The 27,360-nt window shown below is 43.5% G+C and overlaps 1 protein-coding gene across 1 annotated transcript; it reads right to left on the bottom strand.

Moving 5' to 3' along the window:
* Positions 1-523: 523 nt before the first annotated feature.
* c1ql4b (complement component 1, q subcomponent-like 4b) lies at positions 524-27,046 on the bottom strand. The gene is made up of 3 exons (XM_020502456.2): positions 26,550-27,046; positions 24,122-25,913; positions 524-2,258 (listed from the first exon to the last, which is right to left on the bottom strand). Exons 2-3 carry the CDS (start codon positions 24,665-24,667, stop codon positions 2,079-2,081), a joined length of 726 nt encoding a protein of 241 aa, XP_020358045.1. The 5' UTR covers positions 24,668-25,913; positions 26,550-27,046; the 3' UTR covers positions 524-2,078.
* Positions 27,047-27,360: the final 314 nt, after the last annotated feature.

Raw genomic sequence — 27,360 nt, 5'->3', positions numbered from 1 at the left:
TCATGACTTTTCTCGTTTTGTGTCTTCAGCCGTATTGGAAATCCATCTCGGAGCGAAGAAGGGAGGCGGGAGGCCCCGCAGCCAAGCTCGAAGTGTTCGATTTACAGACTGCATTCTGAGACCATTTTACTCAATTCCACACTGGTGGTCGAAATGGTCAGCTCCTGTCAATGCAACACTAGATAGGGGAAGTCAATTAATCACTGTGTATGTGTGTGTGTGTGTGTGTGTGTGTGTATGTGTGTGTGTGTGTGTGTGTGTGTGTGTGTGTGTGTGTGTGTGTGTGTGTGTGTGTGTGTGTGTGTGTGTGTGTGTGTGTGTGTATGTGTGTGTGTGTGTGTGTGTGTGTGTGTGTGTGTGTGTGTGTGTGTATGTGTGTGTGTGTGTGTATGTGTGTGTGTGTGTGTGTGTGTGTGTGTGTGTGTGTGTGTGTGTGTGTGTGTGTGTGTGTGTATGTGTGTGTGTGTGTGTGTGTGTGTGTGTGTGTGTGTATGTGTGTGTGTGTGTGTGTGTGTGTGTGTGTGTGTGTGTGTGTGTGTGTGTGTGTGTGTGTGCATGTAATGCATGCGAGTCATGTATGCTTCCACATACCTGATCATATACACAGATGTGTGTACATCGGAAGTGAATATACACACTCCACTCCATACGTATGTATTTGGACAGTGAAGCTGCATTTTTTTAATTTGGCTCTATACTCCAGCATTTTGGATTTGAGAACACATGTTTCATATGAGGCAACAGTACAGAATGTCATCTTTTATTTGAGGGTATTTTCATGCATAGGCTATCTCTTTTACCGTTAAGAAATGAAAACACTTTTTGTATCTAGTCCCTATTGGGCAATTTTCTCTCTCCAAAACACACACACACACAAAAACGCAAATGCATACAACAAGTTTTTAGAGTCACAAGCTTGATGTAGTCATTGTGTGCAAGGATTATGGGACCAAATACTTATAGCGTTTGACTACTTTAATAAGGAATAAGTGAATTTGTACAAATACTTATGACTTATTCAAATGGATAAATAAAGTGCTTTGATACATAAAGTGCTTTGATTTCTAAACGGTAAAACGGATATGTATGAAAATAACCTTAAAATAACCTTACATGAAACATTCTATCTCAACATTCTATCTCAAATCTAAAATGCTGGATTTAACAAAAAATCCTTCACTGTCCACATACATTTGGAGGGGAGTGTATGTAACTTTAAGAATATACACAATATCAAGATGATATATTTTTTTGTCTTGACATAATTCTTGTTTATCACCACATACTTACATGCTAGTTGAATTTAAATATCTGTGATTCAGGGATATCATGAGAATTACACAACACAGTAATATTAATCAAATAAAATAAATGAAATGTAAAATATATACTTTCTTTAGACCTGCAGGCGAACCGGACCCCCTGCAGTACCTCCGCGGACCCATAGCCGTGGGAAGTAAGGGTGCTGCAGCACGACAAATGAATGAAATGTAAAATATATACTTTCTTTAGACCTGCAGGCGAACCGGACCCCCTGCAGTACCTCCGCGGACCCATAGCCGTGGGAAGTAAGGGTGCTGCAGCACGACAAATGAATGAAATGTAAAATATATACTTTCTTTAGACCTGCAGGCGAACCGGACCCCCTGCAGTACCTCCGCGGACCCATAGCCGTGGGAAGTAAGGGTGCTGCAGCACGACAAATGAATGGATGTTTATATTAAATAAACATTTCTATATACACACTTGCACATTAGACGCCTTCTAACTGCACTTGGTTTGGAATGTTATGTTTTGGCCACTATCCAAACTTTTATAGACATAAAAAACACAGAGCAAATATACATTTTCCTTTTCCCACTTCATCTGTTTCTTTAAATAATGTGTGTGTTTAGCAACAGAGAGAGAGAGAGAGAGAGAGAGAGAGAGAGAGAGAGAGAGAGAGAGAGAGAGAGAGAGGTTTAGAGTATCAGGTTGGATGAGAATCCTGAAGAAGGTGCTGTATATGTTTGCCTGGGAGATTGTATGTTTGTGTGGTTGTATGTTTGTGTGTGTGTATGTGTAACGCAGGAATGCCATCAGTCAGGGTAGATGAGGAAGCCAGAGAAGGTGCTGTATTTGTTGGTGTTTCCTCCGTGGACTTTGCCTCCATCGAGCTGCACACACACTTCGTCCCCCACGTCCAGGTGCAGGATGACACTGTTGGAGGCATAGTCATAGTTCAGATCAGCATCCTGGGCTATGGCACTGGCCCTCACCTGAGAGAGAGAGGAACAAAGAGAGAAAGAGAGAGAGAGAGAGATGGCGAGACAGAGAGGGACAAAGAGAGAAAGAGACAGAGAAGGGGGGTGGGGTGGGGTGGTAGGTTGGAGAAAGTGACTAACTAGACAAGTGGATAAATAATACAGACATGGAAAGCACCATAATCTAATTGCATGTATTTAATCCAAAGACAAGACCTAATTAATTTGGCTGTGATGTGTTTATACATATACAGTACAATATAATGTAATATCTCAGCCTATGTCGCCCTTCAGTCCCCAAATGGATTTCCCCAGAGAACACTGCTTCTCCAGCTGCTCTCTCCTCATCTCACTATGTGTTCTCTCATAGTCCTAGAGCATCTGGTCCTCGTGGTTTTGGCACAGGGCTACTCATTTTTCCTAAATGTAGATTTGATCTTTTCCCCCTCTCTCATCTGTCCATCTCTTCACTTGAATTCCATGCTGTCACTGTCACTTGTCCACTCAAGCTTAGCATTGTTGTCATCTATCGCACACCAGGTGCCCTTGGAGAGTTCTTCAATGAGCGTGACACTTTGATAAGCTAATTTTCCGATGATGGCTCACCACTCATCGTACTGGGAAACTTCAACCTCCTGACTCCTGACTTCATCTAATTTCTTTCCACCTCTTTCTTTCCCCTCCTTGCCTCTTTTGACATCACACTTTCTCAGTCCCCTCCCACTCGCAAGGCAGGCAATACGCTTGACCTCATCTTTAGTAGAGGCTGTTCGCCTACTGATCTCACTGCAACCCCCCCCTTCAGATCTCTGATCACTACTTTGTTTCTTTTTCTCTCCTTCTCTCCTCCAACCTTACCCGCTCAGCTCCTACCCAGATGGTCATGTGCCATCACAATATTCTCTCTCTCTCCCACTATTCTCTCCTTATCTATCCTATCATCTCTTCCTGCTAAATCCTTCTCCCTCCTTTCTCCTAACTTTGCCTCATCGAGCCTACTCTCCCTCCTTTGAATCTAACTGTTCCCTTTTCTGCCAGTCGGCTTGACCCTCCCATCCTGCTCTGTGAATGAGTGACTCACTGCATGCCCACAGAACAAGGCTGTGGCTGTTGGACAAAAATGGAGGAAAACTAAACACTGGCGGACCTATCATCCTTCCACTTCCTCCTCTCTACCTTCTTTTCTTCTGTATCCACTGCTAAAGCCACTTTCTATCACTCTAAATTTCAAGCCTCTGCTTCCAACCCTGGGAAACTCCTTTCCACCTTCTCCTCCTTCCTTAATCCTCCACCTCCTCCCCCACCCTACTCCCTCTCTGATGACTTTGTCAACCACTTTGAAATAAAGTCCACTCCTCACACAGAACTACCATATGCTTTGACCTCTTTCTCCACTCATTCTCCAGTTGAAATCCTGTGACTATTGAAGTCCAGTCACCCGACAACCTGCCCACTCAACCCCATCCTCTCTTCCCTTCTCTAGACTATCTATGGAGACTTCCCATTCCTCACTTTCCTCATCAACTCATCCCTGACCACTGGTTCCGTCCCCTCTGACTTCAAGATGGCCAGAGTTGCTCTCCTCCTCAAGAAACCAACATTCAACTACTCTGATGTCAAAACTACAGACCGGTATCCCTTCTTTTTTTTCTCCAAACACTTGAGCGTGCGTCTCTGACCAACTCTCTCGTTATCTCTCTCAGAATGATCTTCCTGACCCTAACCAGTCAGGCTTCAAGACGGGTCACTCAACTGAGACTGCTCTCTTCTGTGTCACGAAGGCTCTCCGCTCTGCCAAAGCTGACTCGCTCTCCTCTCTTCTCATCCTCCTAGATCTATCCACTGCCTTTGACACCGTGAACAATCAGATCCTCTTCTCCACCCTGTCAGGGCTGGGTGTCTCAGGCTCTGCACACTCCTGGATGGCATCCTACCTGGCAGGGTGCTCTGCTGGTGTCCCCCAGGACTCGGTTCTAGGCCCTTTCTTCTTTTCTCTATGCCCCAAGTCACTCAGGTCTGATGGTTTCCTATCATTCCTATGTAGATGACACTCAACTACTTTTCTCATTCTCCCTTCTGACACACAGGTGGCGACATGCATCTCTGTGTGTCTGGCAGATATCTTAGCTTGAATGTCAGCCCACCACTCCAAGCTCAACCTCGACAAGACAGAGCTGCTCTTCCTCTCGGGGAAGTCCTGCCCGCTCAAAGACCTCTCCATCACTGTCGACAACTCCACGGTGTCACCCTCCCAGAGTACAAAGAACCTTGGCATGATCGTAGACAACACAATGTCATTCTCTGCAAACTTCAAAGCAGTGACTCACTCCTGCAGGTTTATGCTCTACAATATCCGTTGAGTACATTCTTCACATAGGAAGCAGCGCAGGTCCTAATCCAGACATTTGTCATCTCCCATCTGGACTATTGCAACTCTTTGTTGTCTGGGCTCCCCACTTGTGCCATCAAACACCTGCGACTTATACAGAATGTAGCAGCCCGTCTGGTGTTCAACCTTCCCAAGTTCTCTCATGTCACCCCGCTCCTCCGTACACTCCACTGGCTTCCAGTTGAAGCTCGCATCCACTACCAGACCATGGTGCTTGTCTACTGAGCAGCAAGGGGAACTGCCCATCCCCAACTTCAGGCTATGCTCAAACCCTACATCCCAACCCAAGCACCCCGGTGTGCTATTTCTGGTCTCTTGGCTGTCCCATCCCTACAGGAGGTCAGCTCCTGGTCAGTCCAGTCAAAGCTCTTCTCTGTCCTGGCACCCCAATGGTGGAACCATAGAGATCCTATTAAATAACTAGAGGGGCTATGTCATCCCACATGAAAAAATACTATTGTGTATACTATGGTAGGAATACTGTAGTGTTTTTGCATACTTTACTGTAGTATTTACAGTTTACTATAGTATAAATACTGTTGTAAAAAAATAGTAGTACATACTATAGTAATTACTGTAGTGTTTTTGCAGACTGGTATTTACTGAAGTGGTTTGCGGACTGTAGTATGGTATACTGTAGAATTTACTGTCGAGTTTGTGCAAAGTGTAGTATACTGTAGTATTTACTGTAGTGTTTTTTGGGGGACACTACTGTAGTATGTACTAAAGTGTTTGCGTATTATTATCTTTGACAATGAAGTGGGGGGCTTTCTCCTTGAGGATACCTACTGGAGAAATACTAAAATATCACATTTTCCATAACCCGTAGGTAGGTAACCTGTAGGGAACAAAATATATTGTCTATACTTGGGTTTAGGTTTCTCACTTACGGGTGGCACAAATTGGAATATGCGGGAGGGGAACGCACAGTGTATATGCAAATTAAATACTGTAGTATTTACTATAGTTGAAATGTTTTGGGGTTCTTGTGGACAATTCTGTAGTATTTACTACAGTGTTTTTGTGTGTTGCTAATACTGTAGTGTTTAGTATAGTATACTACAAAATTCTATACAAAGTACTACACATGATTGAGGTTTACTACAGTGTGTCATATAGTATCCTACAGTATACTACAGTTTACTACATAATTATATAGTAAGTACTGTAATATTCTATAGTAAACTCAAATCAAATCAAATCACATTTTATTTGTCACATGCGCCGAATACAGCAGGTGTAGACCTTACAGTGAAATGCTTACTTACAAGCCCTTAACCAACAATGTAGTTTTAAGAAAATACTAGTGGTGCAACGGATCACAAAACAGTTTGGAGTCACGGATTGGATAATTTTTCGGATCAGCAAAAAAAAAAAAGAAGGGAGACAAATTAAACTTAGCTTTCCATTCATTACTTAAAGAACACTTAAAACAAGGAACTTTTCAATGTTTAAATAACATTTTTAAATAAAATATTCAATACGCAATTGTTAAATTAAAGTGCAATATGAGGCATGACACCTACTTCCTTTGAACAATAGTGAATGTAAAAATAGCTTGTGTCTTCATCATCAATACAACGTTTTTTTAAAATAAAGAATCAAAGCAGACCTGAGCTTATAACTTATTTTTCAAAAAGACGATGTCTACATTGTCTGGGGAGAGGGAAGACCTCTTTACAGTCACTATGTCCCCTGCCATGGGGGACACCCTCTCACTAGGAACTGAAGTGCCAGGCACAGCCGGGTAGCACCTTGCCAGCATGGCAATGTGAGGGTATTTACCCTCATTGCGTTCCACCATGTTAGTGGATCACCATCCACTGGAATGTCGCTTGCTGCCTTGTAGGATGCCACCTCCTCTTTGATGGTGTTGGCAAACGTCTAACCAAAAATTATGATTCTAATAGCAATAGCATAGACTTAGATTAGACTGTAGTATATTTATTATTTAAGTAATTCACTTTCATTTATTTGTTTACCTCTTCAGTGGCCTCAATGTCAGTGGTGAGATCACTGTATGTCCTCCGGTATAGGGCAGGGTCTAGGTGAGACAGGGACTTGAACCTTGGATCCAGTGCCGTAGATCTATGAAGGTAGTCCTGTACACTAGGGGGGTATCTGGGGTTCAGGTCCTGTCTAAAGGCAACCGTGACATCTTTAGTTGTTACGCCTGTCGTCGGAAGGCATGGACCACGCGCAGCGTGGTAAGTGTTCATGATTTTTATTTATCAAAACACTCGAACAAAATAACAACGTGAAAGACGAACAGTTCTGTAAGGCAAATAAACTATACAGAAAACAACTACCCACAAAACACAGGTGGGAAAAAGGCTGCCTAAGTACGATAGACAGCTGCCTCTGATTGGGAACCACACTCAACCAAAAACGAAGAAATAGAAAACATAGAAATAAAGAAACTAGAATGCCCACCCTAGTCATACCCTGGCCTAACCAAAATAGAGAATAAAAACCTCTCTATGCCCCCCCAAAGGTGCGGACTCCGGCCGCAAAACCTGACTCTAAAGGGGAGGGTCCGGGTGGGCATCTCTTCACGGTGGCGGCGGCGGTGCGGGATGTAGACCCCCCTCCGCCCGCAGATCCCTTCGCTTTGGTGGCGGCCCTAGTGCATGGACCTTCCCTGGAGAAACCGGCCCGCAGATCATCGCCGGAGGAACCTGACCACCGATCATCGCCGGAGGCTCCGGACAGGGGACCGTCGCAGCAGGCTCCGGACTGGAGACCGTGGATCATCACTGGAGGCCCCGTGCCATGGATCATCACTGGAGGCCCCGTGCCATGGATCATCACTGGAGGCTTTGTGCCATGGATCATCACTGGAGGCTTCATGCCATGGATCATCACTGGAGGCTTCGTGCCATGGATCATCACGTGGAACCGGAACAGGTCTCACTGGACTGAGGAGACGTACTGGCAGCCTTGTGAGTGGAGCTGCCTGCTCCTCCTCAGGCAAAAACCTGAGAAAAATCCAACCAGGAAGTGGGAAATCTGAGGTTTGTAGTTTTTCAAGTGATTGCCTATCCAATATCCAATGTAAATGGGGTCAGATTGCACTTCCTAAGGCTTCCAGTAGATGTCAAGAGTCTTTAGAAAGTTGTTTCAGGCTTCTATTGTGAAAGGGGAGCGAATAAGAGCTGTTTCAACAAGTGGTCAGCCTGAAAGCCATTAGTTGTGTCTAACACGTGGCCTTGAGCGAGTGGTCGTTCTCTTTCCTTTCTATTGACAATGGAATTGTCCAGGTGGAATATTATTGAAGATTTATGATAAAAACATCCTAAAGATTGATTATATACATTGTTTGACATGTTTCTACGAACTTTAATGGAACTTTTTGACTTTTCGTCTGGACTTAGTGCCCGCTCTTTGTGCATTGGGATTAGTGAACTAAACGCGCAAACAAAAAGGAGGTATTTGAACATAGAGATGGACTTTATCGAACAAAACTAACATTTTTTTGTGGAACTGGGATTCCTGGGAGTGCATTCCGATGAAGATCATCAAAGGTAAGTGAATGTTTATAAAGCTATTTCTGACTTTTGTTGACTCCACAACTTGGCAGGTATTTGTATGGCTTGTTTTGGTGGCTGAGCGCTGTACTCAGATTATCGCATGGTGTGCTTTCGCCGTAAAGCTTTAAAAAAATCTGACACAGCGGTTGCATTAAGGAGAAGTTTATCTTTAATCCTATGTATAAAACTTGTATCTTTCATCAATGTTTATGATGAGTATTTCTGTAAATTAATGTGGCTCTGCAAATTCACCGGATGTTTTGGAGGCAAAACATTACTGAACATAAAGCGCCAATGTAAACTGAGATTTTTGTATATAAATATGAACTTTATCGAACAAAACATACATGTATTGTGTAACATGAAGTCCTCTGAGTGCCATCTGATGAAGATCATCAAAGGTTAGTGATTCATTTTATCTCTATTTCTGCTTTTTGTGACTCCTCTCTTTGGCTGGAAAATGGCTGTAGGTTTTTTTGTGACTAGGCGCTGACCTAACATAATTCCATGGTATGCTTTCACCGTAAAGCATTTTTTAAATCAGACACTGTGGCTGGATTAACAAGAAGTTTATCTTTAAAATGGTGTGTAATACTTGTATGTTTGAGGAATTTTAATTATGAGATTTCTGTTGTTTGAATTTGGCGCCCTGCAACGCTATCCCAGAGAGGTTTTAAGCATATGAGCGGCTGTTGTGCTTCAGTGGAAAAAGGAAACCACCTTCCTAATCCTCCCAAGGAGGCAGTCCATCTGGTTCACTGAGATTCCCCTTTGGGATGCTAAATTGATCACATGTTCAAAGCAAGCTATCTGTGGCCCCAGTCCAGCTTCTAACACAGCATTTACCTGGCATTATCTGTGGTGATTGGGATATTGCAATCGGGCCTTTCTAGCTTCCACTCTGCTACTGCTCCGAGCAGTACCTGCGCCAGATTTGTGCCTGTGTGACTCTCATTGAGGGGGCGTGTCTGTAGCATCGGACTTCGTATCTCCCACTCCTCTGTGGTGTAGTGAGCAGTCACAGTCACGTAGTTTTCCGTTACCCTGGAGGTCCACTCCTCTGTGGTGTAGTGAGCAGTCACAGTCACGTAGCTTTCCATTGCCCTGGAGGTCTACCCATATGTGGTGAGGGAAACAGAGGATGCCTTGGATAATTCGGTGACAATTTTGATATTTTCCTGTCCATTAAGATCTGGCATGATCTTCATACTGAAGTGGGTGTGTGAGGGGATTTCGTAGCGTGGCTCAAGTACTTTCACCATATTTTTTAACCCTTTGTTTTCCACAACAGAGTATGGCCTCATATCTGCAGTGATACACATCCCAATAGATTTGGTGATGGCTTTAGTCCGGTCTGATTCTGCAGCAAAGGGCTTAAATGGCGCGGTGAGAAGTTGTCTCTTGGCTGAGTTGGCTCCCGTCACTGACACACCAGGGTGATGACGCTATAAATATGTGGCCATGCTTGATGTATTTCCATGATCATATGGCTTTCTTGTGGCACAATGCCTACACACTGTAATGGTGTTGTCCACCACCCTTCTTCCATCATCATATTTGACAGGGAAGCCAACATGCTCCCATACATGAGACTTAAATGAAGCGGGAGGCTTTTCCAGTTCTTCAGCTCCTCCGCTAGCCATGGCTGTCACTGCTCTTATTTCTTCTTTGCTTTTTGCAACGTGAGCATCCGTGAGTGATTCGCTGGGATTCAACATGCCTTGTTCACGTGAACAGTACACACAACTGCTTTAAAAAAAACAATCAAATCAACCTTCAGGCTTCAGAGTAAAACACAGCATACATCTGTCTTGTCTTTATCTTCTCACTGCAACTCTGCATCGATATTTAGGGAATTATTACTTTAAAAAGTAACAGCGGTACAGAGTCAATGTGGAGGCTATATACAGGGGGTACCGGTACAGAGTCAATGTGGAGGCGATATACAGGGGGTGGTCAATGTGGAGGCTATATACAGGGGGTACTGGTACAGAGTCAATGTGGAGGCTATATACAGGGGGTACCGGTACAGAGTCAATGTGGAGGCGATATACAGGGGGTGGTCAATGTGGAGGCTATATACAGGGGGTACTGGTACAGAGTCAATGTGGAGGCTATATACAGGGGGTACCGGTACAGAGTCAATGTGGAGGCTATATACAGGGGGTACCGGTACAGAGTCAATGTGGAGGCGATATACAGGGGGTACCGGTACAGAGTCAATGTGGAGGCGATATACAGGGGGTACCGGTACAGAGTCAATGTGGAGGCTATATACAGGGGGTACCGGTACAGAGTCAATGTGGAGGCGATATACAGGGGGTACCGGTACAGAGTCAATGTGGAGGCTATATACAGGGGGTACCGGTACAGAGTCAACGTGGAGGCTATATACTGGGGGTACCGGTACAGAGTCAACGTGGAGGCTATATACAGGGGGTACCGGTACAGAGTCAACGTGGAGGCTATATACAGGGGTACCGGTACAGAGTCCGTGTGGAGGCTATATACAGGGAGTACCGGTACAGAGTCAACGTGGAGACTATATACAGGGGGTACCGGTACAGAGTCAATGTGGAGGCTATATACAGGGGGTACCGGTACAGAGTCAATGTGGAGGCGATATACAGGGGGTACCGGTACAGAGTCAATGTGGAGGCTATATACAGGGGGTACCGGTACAGAGTCAACGTGGAGACTATATACAAGGGGTACCGGTACAGAGTCAATGTGGAGGCTATATACAGGGGGTACCGGTACAGAGTCAACGTGGAGGCTATATACAGGGGGTACCGGTACAGAGTCAATGTGGAGGCTATATACAGGGGGTACCGGTACAGAGTCAATGTGGAGGCTATATACAGGGGGTACCGGTACAGAGTCAATGTGGAGGCTATATACAGGGGGTACCGGTACAGAGTCAATGTGGAGGCGATATACAGGGGGTACCGGTACAGAGTCAACGTGGAGACTATATACAAGGGGTACCGGTACAGAGTCAATGTGGAGGCTATATACAGGGGGTACCGGTACAGAGTCAACGTGGAAGCTATATACAGAGGGTACCGGTACAGAGTCCGTGTGGAGGCTATATACAGGGGGTACCGGTACAGAGTCAACGTGGAGGCTATATACAGGGGGTACCGGTACAGAGTCCGTGTGGAGGCTATATACAGGGGTTACCGGTACAGAGTCAACGTGGAGGCTATATACAGGGGATACCGGTACAGAGTCAATGTGGAGGCTATATACAGCGGGTACCGGTACAGAGTCAATGTGGAGGCTATATACAGGGGGTACCGGTACAGAGTCAATGTGGAGGCTATATACAGGGGGTACCATTACAGAGTCAATGTGGAGGCGATATACAGGGGGTACCGGTACAGAGTCAATGTGGAGTCAGTGTATGGCTGTGGATTCACTGCATTGTTTGATTGGAATGCTGGCATATTGGCGGTTAATTTGAAATATCCTCTTAAACTGTCTGGCTAGTTAGCTAACAAATACACAGTGCAGATAAATACTTCAAATTCATTAATACAGTACTGGCAAACCATGTTTGACCAACTCGCCTATCAAAAGGGCTGAACTTTATCCCATTACAAGAAGGTTCATGTCCATTCTAGTATTCTAATTCCTTATTCTATGTTTGGAACCAGCTTCCTCGTGATGCTAGGATAGCTGAGTACCTGCCCCTCTTCCAAAACTATCTGAAACCCTACATCTTCAAAGAGTATCTTAAATAAGACATCTCAGTCTTATCCCATCCCACAACCATTTCCTTGCACTCATCTTCTCCTACGAGCACTGACTTTGCTGATAATTTCCTTATTGAGGAAAAATGTACTTACTATGACTGTGATATGTGGTTGTCTCACCTAGAGCGATGGATGCACAAACTGTAAGTCACTCTGGATAAGAGTGTCTGCTAAATGACTTTAATGTAAACATGGAGACTCTTGCAGTCCCACTCCCCCTTGTAACCCTTCCTGTTGTCCCTGCTTCCTCATGCACCACCCCACCACAGACAACCTTGCCCACTGGCCCGGACACATCTATCCCACTAAGCAACCACTCTAATTCTCCTCTCTGTGGTACATTAGCCTCATGTCTGTAATGTAATCATGGCCTGAGGTTGAGCCTTGGTCGTCATGGTCATCTAAATGTTCATTACTGGGATGAGAAGGACACAGGGGAATATGGGCGGATTATGGCTCATCCCTATGTGTTAATTTACAACTACCCCTCCAAGACTATCTCCCCAACACACATACACATACTGTAAATCATAAATATTCACTACTAATGGCCCAAAAGAAGGAATATGGGTATTTCCCCTCTGTCTCTATTTCTTATTTTTACCTCTCTCTTCTTTTAAGCTTCCCTCCTCCAATCTTCCCTCTATCCATCTTTTATCTCTCCATCCCTCTCTCTCTCTCCTCACATTTCTCATCTCATTCTCTTTTCTCTCTCTGAGCCGTGTAATGTTTTTTCCTCCTTCACTCTGGGGTCTTTGTATAATGTCATCGGTACAGAGGCCTTCCTGTCCAATGTATTGCTCTAAATAGAAGAGCTGTGTATTGACCTTTGACCCAGAGCCTTCATTGAGAACACAACCTCACACTATCGATTTATCGGGATGTCCAGCACTATTGCAGTGGAAGAATGATAGAGAGCGCCTCCTAGATGGTTTAGTTGGGGTCAGGGTAGACATGCTTCAACAGAGCATCAATCTCAATGTTCCTCATAGTCGTAATATAGAAATCAGTTTAACGTGATTAGAACATGGTTTTAACTGATCTTTGCTTTCCTTTTTAATAATGAAGTATTTTACAAACTCTCACCGGTCATGCATTTATATGTATGCCTCAAACAATTATACAAGTATATTCCATTTATATCCATTATACATGGTAAAACATAGACACTGCTCATGGTATACACATTTTGTGTACACAAATGGCCTATAATGAGTTGCACTACATCTTAAGTTGTGCCATTTCTTAATTGTCTGTTTGTAGCCCTAATTACTAAAGCTGCATATAATGAATAGTAACATCACCAGATAAATAGCCAACTGCTCAAGCATGGGATCCATTTAATCGTGGAAAAATTAAACACACTAGCGCATCTATATTAATTAATGCAAACCTGATAACCTCACTTCATCCTTGTCTCTCTCCCAGGACCTAGGCCTGGCTGAGGATATGTTCCATCATCTCAACCTGTCACCTAGTCCCTGTCCCCTATGATCGAATGAAACTAACCATTTCTCCACAACCTGGTTGGCAATAACGATTTTTTTTTGCACATATCATCAATTTAACTGATTAGGCTACTCACTAAATTTTCCCATATTCTTAAAGGCCAGAATATCTCTTTCCATGTATAGCTTGTTGGGCCTTTTTTCTTCTTCCCAAAGACTCACATGAATCGATCCGTTCCCTTTGTTGTTTTTAATTCAACTCACATCACTCTATTAATTGTTCTGTCTCTCCCTCTCCGCCTAACACCCCCTCCATCATCCTCCCTCCGTCCGCACCACCCCACTATCTCTTCATTCTGGACCCATCTATCCATCTTTTTTTTGTCCTTTCCCCAGAATGAGATGCAGGTCACGCTTGCGGATTCTTCCCCTGCCATGGCAGTGTTGGCGGGAGCGGCGGCTAAGCGTGTCCCTGTCCGGTCTAAATTGGATTGATTAACGGCGCGCTGCTGTGCCAGGTCTCCCGGGACCCCCTCCAACAACCCCCCCCCCCCCCCCCCCCCAAACTCCAGAGGCTACAGGGCTCGGTAATTGGTAGTCGAACAGCCATGGCAGCTCCCTCCTTAATGGCTCCCACTCCTCAATAACTCCATACAATCACAATAAATGGGGCCACAGAATAGGCTACTGCGGTCAGATGGTCTACTGAAACAGTGGCGGGAGGTCAGAATAAAAATCCATGCCTGGCTACACACACTGTTGTCTATAAAAGCTGCTGGACTAGTAGTATTTTCTTTAGTAGTCAATTTTTTTAAATGTATCTCAGGTAGACTGGAGACACATAAAGGAATTGCATCTTTTAAAGATCTTTTTGCCATCTTCTATAGATTTCCTGTTCTCTGAGAGAAATGAATGACTCCCGTGAGGAGGATCTGTGATGTGGTTTTGTGTAAAACAAAATTGAGAACGGAGAGGCTGAATTGCTGTCAATCCCAACATCTGTCTACATGGTTGAGTGGCATTAATCCCCTGACATTCTCTGAGTTGTGTTTTGAGGGGCGGGCAAGGAGGAGAACCTTTCCAGGAGAACCTTTTTCCATAGATGTATAGCTAGGCGGCTTATGTTAATCTACACTGGGTTGTTGTGGTTTAGGGTTAAGGTTAGTATTATAGTTTGGTATGGGCCTTGCCACATCCTTCTGTCATTCTCTCTTGGTAGCACTTGGTCATTCCTGGTTCACAGGAGGGACACTTGTGTAGAACTGTGGTAGCAATACAACTACGAACCAAAGCTAGTCAGTAGGGATGTCATGATTGTTGGTCATATTGGTATCATACGATATATAGTCTAATAAGTATCAGGCGATATCATTAATAGTATCAGACGATATATCAGTATCGGCCGATAATGGCAACAACAAAAAATAACAACATATAAAGGGTTTCTGAGAATCTTTTTCATAAGAAATATGAAATAGTAAAACATCTTATCGAGCAATTGGCCAGCTTTTACTTAACGTATGACACTGCCCAGTTTTGAATTCAAGGTCAAATGGCATGAGCGTTGTCTATTTGGGTATCCCAAAGCTACCAATATGCTACCTTCAACCTCCTTCAAACTGCATGCAGAGACATCAAAATGGTATACATGAGTTGGTCTGACTCCCAAGTCCAACATACCAAAGTATCCCTTTAAAGGGTCATAACAAGGGCTGTGACAGTGCTGGTGTGTACCCCTCCTCCCTGCAATGACCCTTTAAACATGGCATTCAGCTAATTATATTTGCTAGCGATAAGGAGGCCTGGTTATTTATGACTTCTGGCACAGAGCCATAGGGGACATTACTTCACCAAGGCTCAGACAGCAGAAAATATATTCAGTCGCTGACATTTAATGTGTAATGTTTATGATGAATGTATAGTTGTATTGTACTTCCTAATATAACCTAGTGGCTCAACAGCAATTCTGCCCAACAATGAAGCATCATGGTGTAACATTTAAAAACCATGTTGGTGAAACCAATGTATGAAAATGAGAATACATGTACTGATGAAGTCAAATATATTTCAACTTTTCACTGCAATGGAGCGGAATGTTCTGTTTTTTCCTTTCAAAACTGGTTAAAATGACTACTTTTACCCTGTAGGCACCTGCGACTTACCACAGGTGAGATACACAACACATTCAATTACAATTATTCGCTCCAACCAATTTTGTATTTTGAATCATTTAGTCCTGGCCATTTCTTTGATGTAAAAAAAAAAAATCTGTTTATATTTTATTTCTTGGTCCTGTGCAGTTCTAAATCAAACAAATACTTGTGTGAACACGAAAGTTTTTTCAATTTCAACTTATTTTAGAAGAAATAGTGAATCATGCAAAGGTGCATTTGTATGTAGGGTCTTATTTATGATGTTACCCTCAACTCTAAAGTAAGTGCATGGTCAAACAGCAACGAGAAAATAATCATTTGTATAAATAAATACAGCATACCAATTACTGAGCATATTGTAAATACTACCACCATAAATGTTACCGTACCAGAATTTACACATAGGGAACAGGCAGAGCAGTCTGATTAGAGAACCAGAGCAGTGAATCTCAGTTTGGGCTCTCACCCAGTAACTATCAAAATGAAACCTTGTTTTCTCTAAGAGGGGAGGAGGGGGAGCAGTGGGAGTGTGAAAGAGAGAAAGGCAAATCGGGATTATTGTCAACTGCAGTGGAGATTGATATCGACAAGGGAGTGAATTCCTGTCTGTTGGCCAAATGCCGTGCCGACTTGAGCTGCTACTGGGGAGAGCGAGGGCCCGCGGGACGACAGGGAGGATAACACTGCCTCCACTTTTCATTATTGGGGCACCATTAAATAGGAGAGGGAGAGAGATAGAGAGAGATGGACAAAGGGAAGGAGCTAAAGAAACAGAGAGGAGAGAGGGAGGTGGAGACAGAGAGTCCGTGGAGAGCAGAAGGCAGAGAAGGAGAGCCGGGAGAGTACAGGGGAAAAGGGAATGGGGTAAAGAGAAAAGAGAGGAGAGGGATGGTGAAAACGAGGGTAAGTGAGAGAGATTTAGAACGAGACCACAGGAGGGAGCAGCTGCGTGCCACTTTAACAGTCCAAGCACAAGACGGGTGAGGGGAGCCAAACTGGAGGGGGGCTGGAGTATGTGGAGGGAGGGAGCCCATTGGGTAACAAACTGATCAAGCGAGCCGATTTCAGGGGGGCAAGAATGAGACTGGGGAGGTGGGGGTCTGAGTAGTCTCTGTTATTTTGGTGTTTTTCAGTGGTGCCCTGCTCCTCTGGTAATAAAACTGACAGGATTCATTCACCGTGATGTACAGACCTCTCAGAGCGGAGCGAGAAGATTGAGAGGGGTCTCTTAAACTCACCTGTGGGACCACTATGGGCAGAGAGGCAGGGGTCGAGGAGGGGGAGAACTGATGGAAATATCCAGTTTATGCAATGCTATGGCGCTCTGTCTGTCTGTCTGTCTGTCTGTCTCTCTCTCTCTCTCTCTCTCTCTCTCTCTCTCTCTCTCTCTCTCTCCCTCTCTCTGGTCAGCGTTAAGGTGTGCTCTGTTACCATTAGGGTGGTGGTTGTGGAAGCCCTTTAGCAACCATGTGGGTCTGACCCCTAATTGGCATGCTAAATGCTAATATATTGCCATGACACTCTGGACCTAAGGGGAAGACGTTGATTAGAAAGTCCCTAATTGGCTCTGGGCTGGGATGTACCAATGGTGGAGACTGTTCAATTGGATATAAAGGGGTTTCAGCTACAGACGACTCTACCTGCAGAGCATCAACTATAAAGCAGCAATAGATTGAGCAATGACATTAAGTTAAGTGACAGTCAGTCACAGGTAATTTGAAATCTATTGACAATTTAGACATGATGAATATTGGGATCCTTGCGATATTTACCAATACAAACACGTATGCTGGCAGGTAGATGCACAAGTATGCACACAGGAAGGCAGACACAAGCATGCATGCACACAAATAGGCATGCGCACACACAGGCACACGCACATACATTTTCTTGGACCTTGCTAACCAGTGTTTTCTCCTACATATCATCTGATTACAATACTATCTATGTGTGTGTACATAGCCCATCTGTAAATAGCCCATCCAACTACCTCATCCCCCATACTGTTATTTATTTTGCTCCTTTCTATCACTCCCGTGTTTAATTGCTTTATTGTAGTTATTTCGCCACTATGGCCTATTTATTGCCTTACCTCCCTAATCCTACCTCATTTGCACACACTGTATATAGACCTTTTCTATTGTATTATTGACTGTATGTTTGTTTATTCCATGTGTAACTCTGTGTTGTTTTTTGGGTCGCACTGCTTTGCTTTATCTTGGCCAGGTCGCAGTTGTAAATGAGAACTAGTTCTCAACTAGCCTACCTGTTTAAATAAAGGTGAAATAAAATCAAATAAATAAAAGTGTGGTTGGGTCTTGCAAACATCACGTGACTGATTAAACATTTACTTCACATGTTCAGCCAATCCAAAGACATCTCACACCACTGCCATTTTCATAAAGGGATCAAGCTGGTGGTGGGGAGATATTCTTCATTGGCTACCTTTAGTTCCCTCATTATATAATACCATGAGTCATGGGTTAATGCCATACTTTTAGCCTTCACTCTCTATTCTGGCAAATGTTATGCTTCCAACGTCATATACACGTTCATGATCTCTATGGGCTAAATGCTCTATATCCTCCCGTACCAAGAAAATGGTCTTTATCAAACCCATCCTGACATTTGAACACTCCTCAATGAGAAAACCCAACCTTTGGGATGAACTATTGAAGTGTGAGGCAAAATGAGAAGGAAAACAAAGACAAGACAAAAGACCGGAAAAGGAAGAGAAGGGAGGCCTATTAGTCTGCACTGTATAAAGGCCAGTGATGATTAGAGAAATGCATGGACATATAGTGTGTGTGTGTGTGTGTGTGTGTGTGTGTGTGTGTGTGTGTGTGTGTGTGTGTGTGTGTGTGTGTGTGTGTGTGTGTGTGTGTGTGTGTGTGTGTGTGTGTGTGTGTGTGTGTGTGTGTGCGTGCGTGCGTGTGTGTGCGTGCGAGCATACAAGTGTGAGTGAGTGCGTGAGGGAGACACACAGCAAAACTACAAGTGTGAGTGAGTGCGTGAGGGAGACACACAGCAAAACTGCATTTGTGGTGTACGGACTCATGAATGTCCACCTGTGTGGCTCAGTTGGTAGTGCATGGTGCTTGCAATGCAAGGGTCGTTGGTTCAAATCCCAAGGGGGACAAGTGCAAAAACACATACCTTTTTTCATAAGTCAAATGAATGACAAGAACCATTGCATGGAAAATGTGCCCTAACATAAAACGCAGCGATGTCATTTCCAAGGAAGTGTTATGAATATACACTTATACCAAAGCTTTGCTGTTGCAGTTTCAAACCACGTGTTCTACAAACTCCGGATGACAAGTAAGGGAACATCAAAACAAATGTAGTCATTAAGTCCTGTGTAGCAGACAGTATCTGGAAGGCTGTACTAAACTAACACCTCCACTGAAACCGATGGTAATTAGTAGCCGCTAATCCTGACAGCGGATACGTCAGGCCCACTAAATGAGATCTAGCGCTTCACACAGTTGTCCAAAAATTAGCTACTAGCATCATTAATTAATGAGCTAATTAAGTTGATGTTGGACCGGATCCCTTCTGAAGTGAACATGACTATGTTTTGGATCAGAATGGTATAACTACATTGATATGTATAGCCTAAAGTTTAACTGAATGGAAAAATACTCCCTCTAGTTCTCCAGTAGCCTATGTCCTCTGTGAGGTGTGTAAAGGGCTGAGCCGTGCGAAGTGGGAAGCGGGCCGCGGTTCCAATGTTATGTTGGGCTTAATTAGTGCTCAGTCTGTCTCCAGGTCTCTTTCTCCAATAGGTCAAATCAAACCAAATGCCACAGTCCTGTAATGGGGACACAGTGTCACAGGAGGCACAATGCTACTGAGCAGTCATGTTGGGTCTAAATGGTTTAGCAGCAGCTCTTTAAACACTGTACTGGACTCATCATAAACTATTATATAGAAGAAATATGGGGCCAACATGAGACATGCCAGGCCTAGACACTCCCAAAATGACCAATCCATGCATTCCATACCGGCTATAAATATTAATGATAATCCCACTCCCAGCTCATCATCGCAAAGGGCAAAATCTATATTGGTTGTAAATTATAGATCCATGGGAAAGGTCACTTACTTTAACAAAAATCTGTTGGTGGCTCAAGCAACATGGAGAGAGGAGATCTGACAGCTCACTAGGATATGCAGGCTTGTCAGTTGTGAGCTGTGATCAGACATAATATAACTTCCTTCCATAGATGTCTAATAGGTACACTGGACACACTGGACACACTGGACAATATGTCAAGAAGCACACGTGAAGGATTCATCATCCATCTAGCAATATCAGATTTTCAGAGATTTACGACTGTCAAGGTCTTTAATCATTTGAATTTCTTACACTGGCCCTCTCTTTCACGCCATCACTCCTCCTCTTTTCATCTCATCCCTCCTCATCTGTCTTCTTTATGTTGATCTGATCCAGTGCTCTCATGTTGGCCTCGCTGTAGCAGTGTGTCTCTCATCCCGTATGTCCGCTCTCCTTTGTTTATCCATCCATCGTTCTCTCCTCCCTTGATCTCTCTGTCTCCCCACTTGTCTGCAGCCTGCCTCCCGTTTACCTACCCCCAGTTGTGTCGTAATCCCACCTCCCTTTGATTTACCGTGGATAAACCGTATCTCTGTGTCAACGCCACAGCTAGGGGTGGCGTTGACACCTAGATCTGCCCTTTGAGTTATAGTCAATGTAAATCACACGTACATCCTTTTTTTGCCCTGCACATGCTTCCCCTTAGTGACATCATAACATTCAGTTTCACTGCTCTGCAGATGACACACAGCTTTATTTACCAATCAGACCAAGTGGCCAAGCTAGCGTGGCTATCCTCCACAAGTGTCTTGCTGGCATCAAATGTTGGATGTCTGACAATTTTCTCCAGCTCAATGATAAGAAATCGGAGGTTGTTTTATTTGGCCCCCACCTTGCTAGAACCTAGATTGTAAATAACCTTGGTCATTTGTCCACCAAAGTAAAGTCTACGGCCAGAAACCTTCTTTGACCCTGACTAAACCTCGAACTGCATGTAAAGAATGTTGTCCAGTCCTGCTTTTATCATCCAAGAAATAAAGCTAAAGTCAAGTATTTTATTTGAGTCACTGATCTGGAGAAAGTTATATATGATTTTATTTCCTCACGCCTAAATTACTGTCACTCTTTGTATACGTCTCAGTCAGAAATCACTCCATCGTCTACAGGTAGTTTAGAACTCTGCAGCTGAGCTTTTACCAGGCACCAGGAAATGTACCCATATCATACCTATTGTAGCTTCTCTACACTGGCTACCAGTCACTGTTAGAATAGATTTAAAATGTTTAAGGCTTGGCTTGGTTTAGCCCCATCGTCTATTTCAGATATTTTATCTCCCTATGAGCAAGGACGCAGCCTGAGATCCTCTGGCAGGGCACTTTTGATCATTCCAAAGTCTAGTTTGAAAACGAAAGACCAGGCATTTTCCATTAGGGCCCCTAGACTTTGGAATGGTCTGTCAGAGTTGCTTTTAATGTATGATTTTAATTAGCGATCTTTTTCATTCTCTATCCTCTGGTCTGTTGCTTTGTTAGTACTTTTCTTTTATTATTTTATGATATGAAGCACTTTTACGTGTATCGAAAAGCGCTATACAAATAAAGTTAGCATTATTATTATTATTACATAATTATTACATACAACTACAGTTTGACTAGGAAACTCAGAAGGACAGGTACAACAACTTAAATGGAACATCACAATGGACACATCACAATTTTAAATTTCTGACACAATCCAAACAGTATGCCTACACAATGCAACTACCAAACATTGACATTGATATTGGTACTCCTTGCTGTAACTTTGATGTTCATCCGTTGGTCTCTAGCTTTGGCTATACGATGTTCTCCCAGGGTTGTGTTTTCTAATTGACCCCATCGGTTAGCTCCCCTACGAGAGCACTTGTCTATTCACTGCAAAGTGGGACCACGAAGTGGAGTGGGCCTCTGAAGGGGGGATGGGCACTGAATTAGGTTAAATAATTCAGTTGATGGAAAAAATAATTAATGGGCAAGCCAATAGACAAGCCAGAAGAGACCAGAGGGAGGGGGGAGGGGGGGGGGGGGCACTTGTGTGTGTGTGTGTGGTGTGTGTGTGTGAGGTGTGTGTGTGAGAAGGGATGCACAGGTGGATGGGAGAGGTTCTAATCTAAAGGCCATGAATGATTTAACAGCGGGACAGGACAGGAATGACAATTTCAGTGACGGCACACGACAAACCAGGTCTGCCAATTATGCCTGGCATTTTCCTGTCTTCTTTACTGTGTACTTTATACACCCACTGTCAAATTGATGACTGGGGAGGCAGTGCGGAATCTACCTCTTAATAGACCTGCTCCAATAAATACCCCGTGTTACGGGTGTATTGGGGAAGCTGGGAGAAGTGCCAAGGTGGTACAGGATCCCAGGAGAAAACATTATAGACATTTTTATTTACAAAACTTGTGAAATGAATGGTAACTAATAAAATGTTTAAATACTGTATGTGCCTGACCTGAACTCATCCATTCCACCACCAATTGGGTAGGTAACATTAATACTGAACACAAATATAAATGCAACATGCAACAATTTCAAAGATTTTACTGAGATACAGTTCATATGAGGAAATCAGTCAATTAAAATAAATAAATTAGGCCCTAATCTATGGATTTTACATAACTGGGCAAGGGCGTAGGCCCACCCACTTGGGAGCCAGGTCAACCCACTGGGGAGTCAGGCCCAGCCAATAAGAATCCGTTTTTCCCCACAAAAGGGCTTTATTACAGACAGAAATACTCCTCAACACCCCCTCAGACAATCCCGCAGGTGAAGAAGCCGGATGTGGAGGTCCTGGGCTGGCGTGGTCACATGTGGTCTGCGGTTGTGAGTCAGGTTGGACGTACTGCCAAATTCTCTAGAACTTGTATACATTCAACCCAATGAAAACTGTCTGATGAAGACAGGTTAGATCCCTTACACTTAGATCTGGTTGTTTGTACTAGTTGACAAGGTGTAAGAAATCTTGAGACTAAAGGTAAGAAATCTTCAACTCTAGCATTTCCATGGAAGACAGTTTTACAGAGATTTTATGACGGATAGTTCAAGTTGTCCATGCCTACCAATCTTTCATGAAAAAGCAGTAGCTATCAGGGTCGCGGTCGACTCAGTAACACACCGCTGCATGACTATGCAGCCTGTAAATGATGTGTAAAGAAACCAAACACCAGTGTTTCATCCAAACACTCAGGATGATTTGGCTTGGCTGGTAACAATGAGTCTAATTTTATTCCTCTCTGGTAAAGCCCTCTGTGTCGTTCTTCTGTTCCACACCACACATGTCAAAATCGAACCTCATCGAGTCAGGGTTTAATCCCTCAAGCTTGTCATGCATCTCCAGATGGGCAACTTTCAAGCCTTTTTGGGGGATGTTTTTTTTGCTTGTTTATTTATTGATGTTAAAGCCGGAGATCCTCAGAGGACAGTAGCCAGCTGTTGCGTTTTGGCGGCACTCCACAGAGATGTGGAGGATCGTTATCCTCTTGATCGCTTAGCTGTCACGGCATTCTCTCTCTTTCTCTCCTGCTGCCCAAATCAGGAGGTGGAACCTGACAAAGCGTAAAACTTGTTTATCTTCTATTAAGTGAGGGCTTACTTGTTCTTATTCAAATGCTGAATGAGTTATTTTATTCTCATAATAATCTCTACTTCAACATTCCTTCTTTCCCATTTTTATGTTTAATCTTGATTACTTTGCTAAGTCATCCTTCAAACATCTTACCAACAATAGAATACTCGGCCCACCTCATTTGGACTAGCAATAGCTAAATAGTTACTGTTGAGGGTTTAGAACGTTTAGGCCTAGCATACTTTAAAGTTGATTGGGATATGTAAGAGTTCCACTGTTCTTCCTCGTGCCTTCATGTTTGAACAATAATACTCTCTGCGTGTACCTGTGTAAAATGCAGGTCCTCTGGTTAAACTTCCTACCAGAATAGTTTTTTTTCAAGGTATTTAGATATTTAATTAGGAAAACAAGTTGATAAATCTCTAAATCTTGCCTATAATCAGACCTTTCCTTTAATAATATAATAATAATGACACTTTTATCCAAAGTGACTGACAGTCATGAGCGAATACATTTGACATATGGGTAGCCCCAGCAGGAATCGAACCCACGACTCTTTGGCATTCGTTACAAGCACCATGCTTTACCGACAGAGACTGATGACACATATGCATACAACTCTAACAATATACCCATTATAACCCTTTCTATTTTTCAGAGAGGCCTATGACAAGGAGAAACACACATTAGAGAATAATGGAAGAAGAAGTGATTCAAGAAGGCATAGGCAGATCGGGGGTTCTCATACTATTATAGAACTTTTGAACTGTTTTAGTGTAAGAACAATTGAGTGCTCATCTGTCTAGAATTCTTTTTTTTCTTCCATTTTGAATGGAAACTGTAGTGACATTTATTGAGAAACTGACACAGGTACGAGCAACCAATTCCCCCAAATACACACGCACACACAACAATACACTCCTCTCTGACTCACCTGTCCATTCTTCTTCAGGTCGGCCCACATGCTGGTGCCGTCTCCGCCCCTCATCAGGACATGGTAGGTGAAGAAGTAGATGCCAGGCAGGGGGCAGGTGAACTTGCCAGTACTGGGTTCATAGTAGTTCCCCACATTGGTCACCACATCGTCAAACCTCAACACTTCACTCCCTTCATGCTGTTTACGGAGGCCTGCATAGAAGGCAATCTTGGGGCTGTAGAAGGAGGGGACGTAGCCCCCTGGGCCAGGGCCGGCGGGCCCAGGGGGACCTGGCTTGCCTGGTTCTCCAGGGGGACCTCTGGGACCTGGGGGGCCAGGGGGTCCAGGGCTCCCACGAAACCCAGATTTGCCCCTTCTCCCTGTGAAGTCTGGGGGTTGGGGGGAGACAGCAGTCAGCTCGTGGCTTCCCTGTGGGGGGGTGAAAGAGTCGCACACCATCTTGCAGCTGCCGAGCATCTCATAATGGGTGCTCCCGCCCCCAGACGCGCCCCCTTTGGTGGTGTGAACCAATAAGGGGATGGCAACCAGCAGCACCAGCACCATGGCCACGCCCACTCCTGCCCCGATGACACGTTTCCTGCGGCTGAGCCGGGTGGCGGCCAGCGTAAGGAAGTCCTCCTCCCCCTTGGCCGGAACGGTGGTGCCGGCCAGAATGAACTCTGGGATAACCGGGACTAAGGGGAAAGATGGTGAGAGAGAGGCGCTGAGGGGGAAAGGGGAGGAGGCAGAGAGGTTCTACACCGCGAGTAGGTGGTGAGGTAGTTAGGTCAAATAAAGGGAAAGAAGGGGTAAATGAGGGAGAGTGAAAGGGTAAGAGGGTTATGAGGAGAGACTGGAAATACAGGAGATTTCAATGTAAAGAAATGAATGAGATGCTATAGGACATTGAAGGAACAACAAAGCTCAGGAGTTGTTGAAGTCAAATATCAGGAGGAGAAACATGTTTTTCCATTCCATTAAATAAAAATAACAAAAATGACTAGGTTTATCTTTGGATTTCTCAACACCTTTTTCTTCACATCTATTTTTGAAGATTGAACTTTTCGTCCGCAAAGCAATATTTATTCACGTTTTTCATCCCTATTTTCAGTAAAGATCTCACTGATATCAAAAGTTGTATGTTATTATCTTTGGAGGACTAGAGGTGAAACCAGCCAGTTGAGTGTGGAAAACCTTCTCCGTGTTGCATACATGGGTTGAAACGGACTAAGTCACACATCCAGTTCTTTGGAAGGATAAATACAAGGGTTTTTCCTGGGACAGAATATAGTAGATTGTAGATGGTTCTAGAGGGTTCTTTAAAAATATAAATATTTTTCAGACAAAATGTCAGCAGAATCTCCTGTTGAAATGTCCTTATATTTCTCAGTTGGAGAGCTGTCAGGTGGGGTCTGCTGCTCCAGTATTCCCACTGGAGTCCATCTCACCCAAGGCATTCAGTGAAGGACACTCACTTGTCTGGTCCAAGGATCAGTGGAAGGGAATGAAAAAAAATGTTTAAATCTCTGGTCTTTTTTCCTTCCTCTTTCCTTGTGCTTCTCTTTCTCTATGTATTTTAAATTTGCTTAATCCTGGGTGTGTTTTCCTCATGGGTAGACTAACACATTCCCCTCTCAGATATATATATTTTTTTTTAAGTCAGTATTTGTCAAAACACAGTGTTGAGAAAATGTTCTGTTCCTCATGAAAACTTGTTCCTCTGTTTTTTTGTGGCGCGCTGAGTCGTAGCAGAGAATATCTCAGGTTCCACTGTTTGCTTCCGAATCAGACATCTTGTGCCAGGAGCATTCTATTGGGGGAAGGAAATATATTTTGAGATTGACCTGACTAAATTAATACAGTATTTTTTCACTATGGGCTATGGTTATGCCATAGTTATCTATGATCAGATACAATGAAGGGTAGATAATATCTAACCATTATAACAAATCAACTCACTAACACAATTACTGCAAAGCAGTAAAGTGTTTGAATTATCCTATTGGGACTGAGCTACATTTGATGTAAAAAATGTTTTAAAAAATGCAAGAAGTGTAAAGTAACATGATTTAAAACCATATTCCTAAATGGTTACATTTGTGCAAGATTGAACATTTACTTTGTGGATAAACGTGAGACTATTTGTTCTTTGGAATAATAATAGTAATAATCAAATAAATAATAATAGCCAGGCCTAATAATAATTTTAAACCAAAAAGGTGCTTTGCATAATAAACTGGATTCGTAAATTCTTTGGACATGGGATAGTCAATTAATTATCAGTAACGTAACTTTATTCAAACATTCAAACACATTTCGATATTTCATGTGACCATTTACATGTATTATGTTCCTAAAAATTAAAAGATCTATGAGCGATAGAGAGGCTCATTTAAAACAAATCTGTAAAACGTTTGTAAAAATATATACATAAATCGTTGCTCACCTTTTCCTCCTCGCTGCTCAATAGAAGTGTCGATAATCTGCGATACGACGTGGTATGGTGATTTTCTCAGCCAAGTGCAGTCAGACTTTCAACGTGGTCGAGAAATCTGTGAGGACAGCTCATCCTCACCTTCGCCTTGGTGAGATGCCAAGCTATAGAGTAGTCCGACGAACTCGAAAACTAACAGCAAGTCCACTTTCCGTTTTTTTCTAATTTGACCTAAATTGTTGTCGTAAACCACAAACTATTCACGCTGATTAAAGGCTAGCCTGCTACAATGAGCCGTCGTGCGCCAATCGTTATTTGTTTTCAGTCAGTGCGTAACAGATCACCCGACCATCAACACCCGAGGCAAATAGACAGTGACTTAACTAATAGACAGTGACTTAACTAATTAACTTTTCACGTCCTTTTTATGGTCTAAAATATTCTAACGATACATTGTGTAGATTTTAATCTTGAAATCTACTGGTGAACGTCTTTACCGAAATGCAACAGTTCTCTCACTTGTTAGATTTCCTCTTTTCTCTGACAGTCTTGCGCTCCTCTCCCCCGCCCCCTCGAACAATGATTCTGCACGGTCCCATTCGCACACGGTCCCATTATTTGTTGACCTTTGGGCTATGTAGGTGCCACTATGCTCTTATTAGCGCCTTGATAACGTATTTTCTTACCTCTATGTGTGTGTGTGTGTGTGTGTGTGTGTGTGTGTGTGTGTGTGTGTGTGTGTGTGTGGTGGGGGGCTTGAACCGAACTCTCACATTCTAGTGACATGACTGTTTAGGCTACCATACGTCACACTAATGTACAG

Source organism: Oncorhynchus kisutch, linkage group LG1, assembly GCF_002021735.2.
Source record: "Oncorhynchus kisutch isolate 150728-3 linkage group LG1, Okis_V2, whole genome shotgun sequence".
Taxonomy (NCBI): domain Eukaryota; kingdom Metazoa; phylum Chordata; class Actinopteri; order Salmoniformes; family Salmonidae; genus Oncorhynchus; species Oncorhynchus kisutch.
Note: the sequence above shows the minus strand (reverse complement) of the source record. Positions and strands in the feature narration are given on the sequence as shown.

Excerpts from the sequence above, each read along its gene's own strand:
- c1ql4b (XM_020502456.2), bottom strand. The coding sequence starts at position 24,667 with ATGGTGCTGGTGCTGCTGGTTGCCATCCCCTTATTGGTTCACACCACC. Across the intron at positions 2,259-24,121 it reads ACCTGAAGAAGAATGGACAG|GTGAGGGCCAGTGCCATAGC; the intron begins GTGAGTCAGAGA and ends TCTCTCTCTCAG.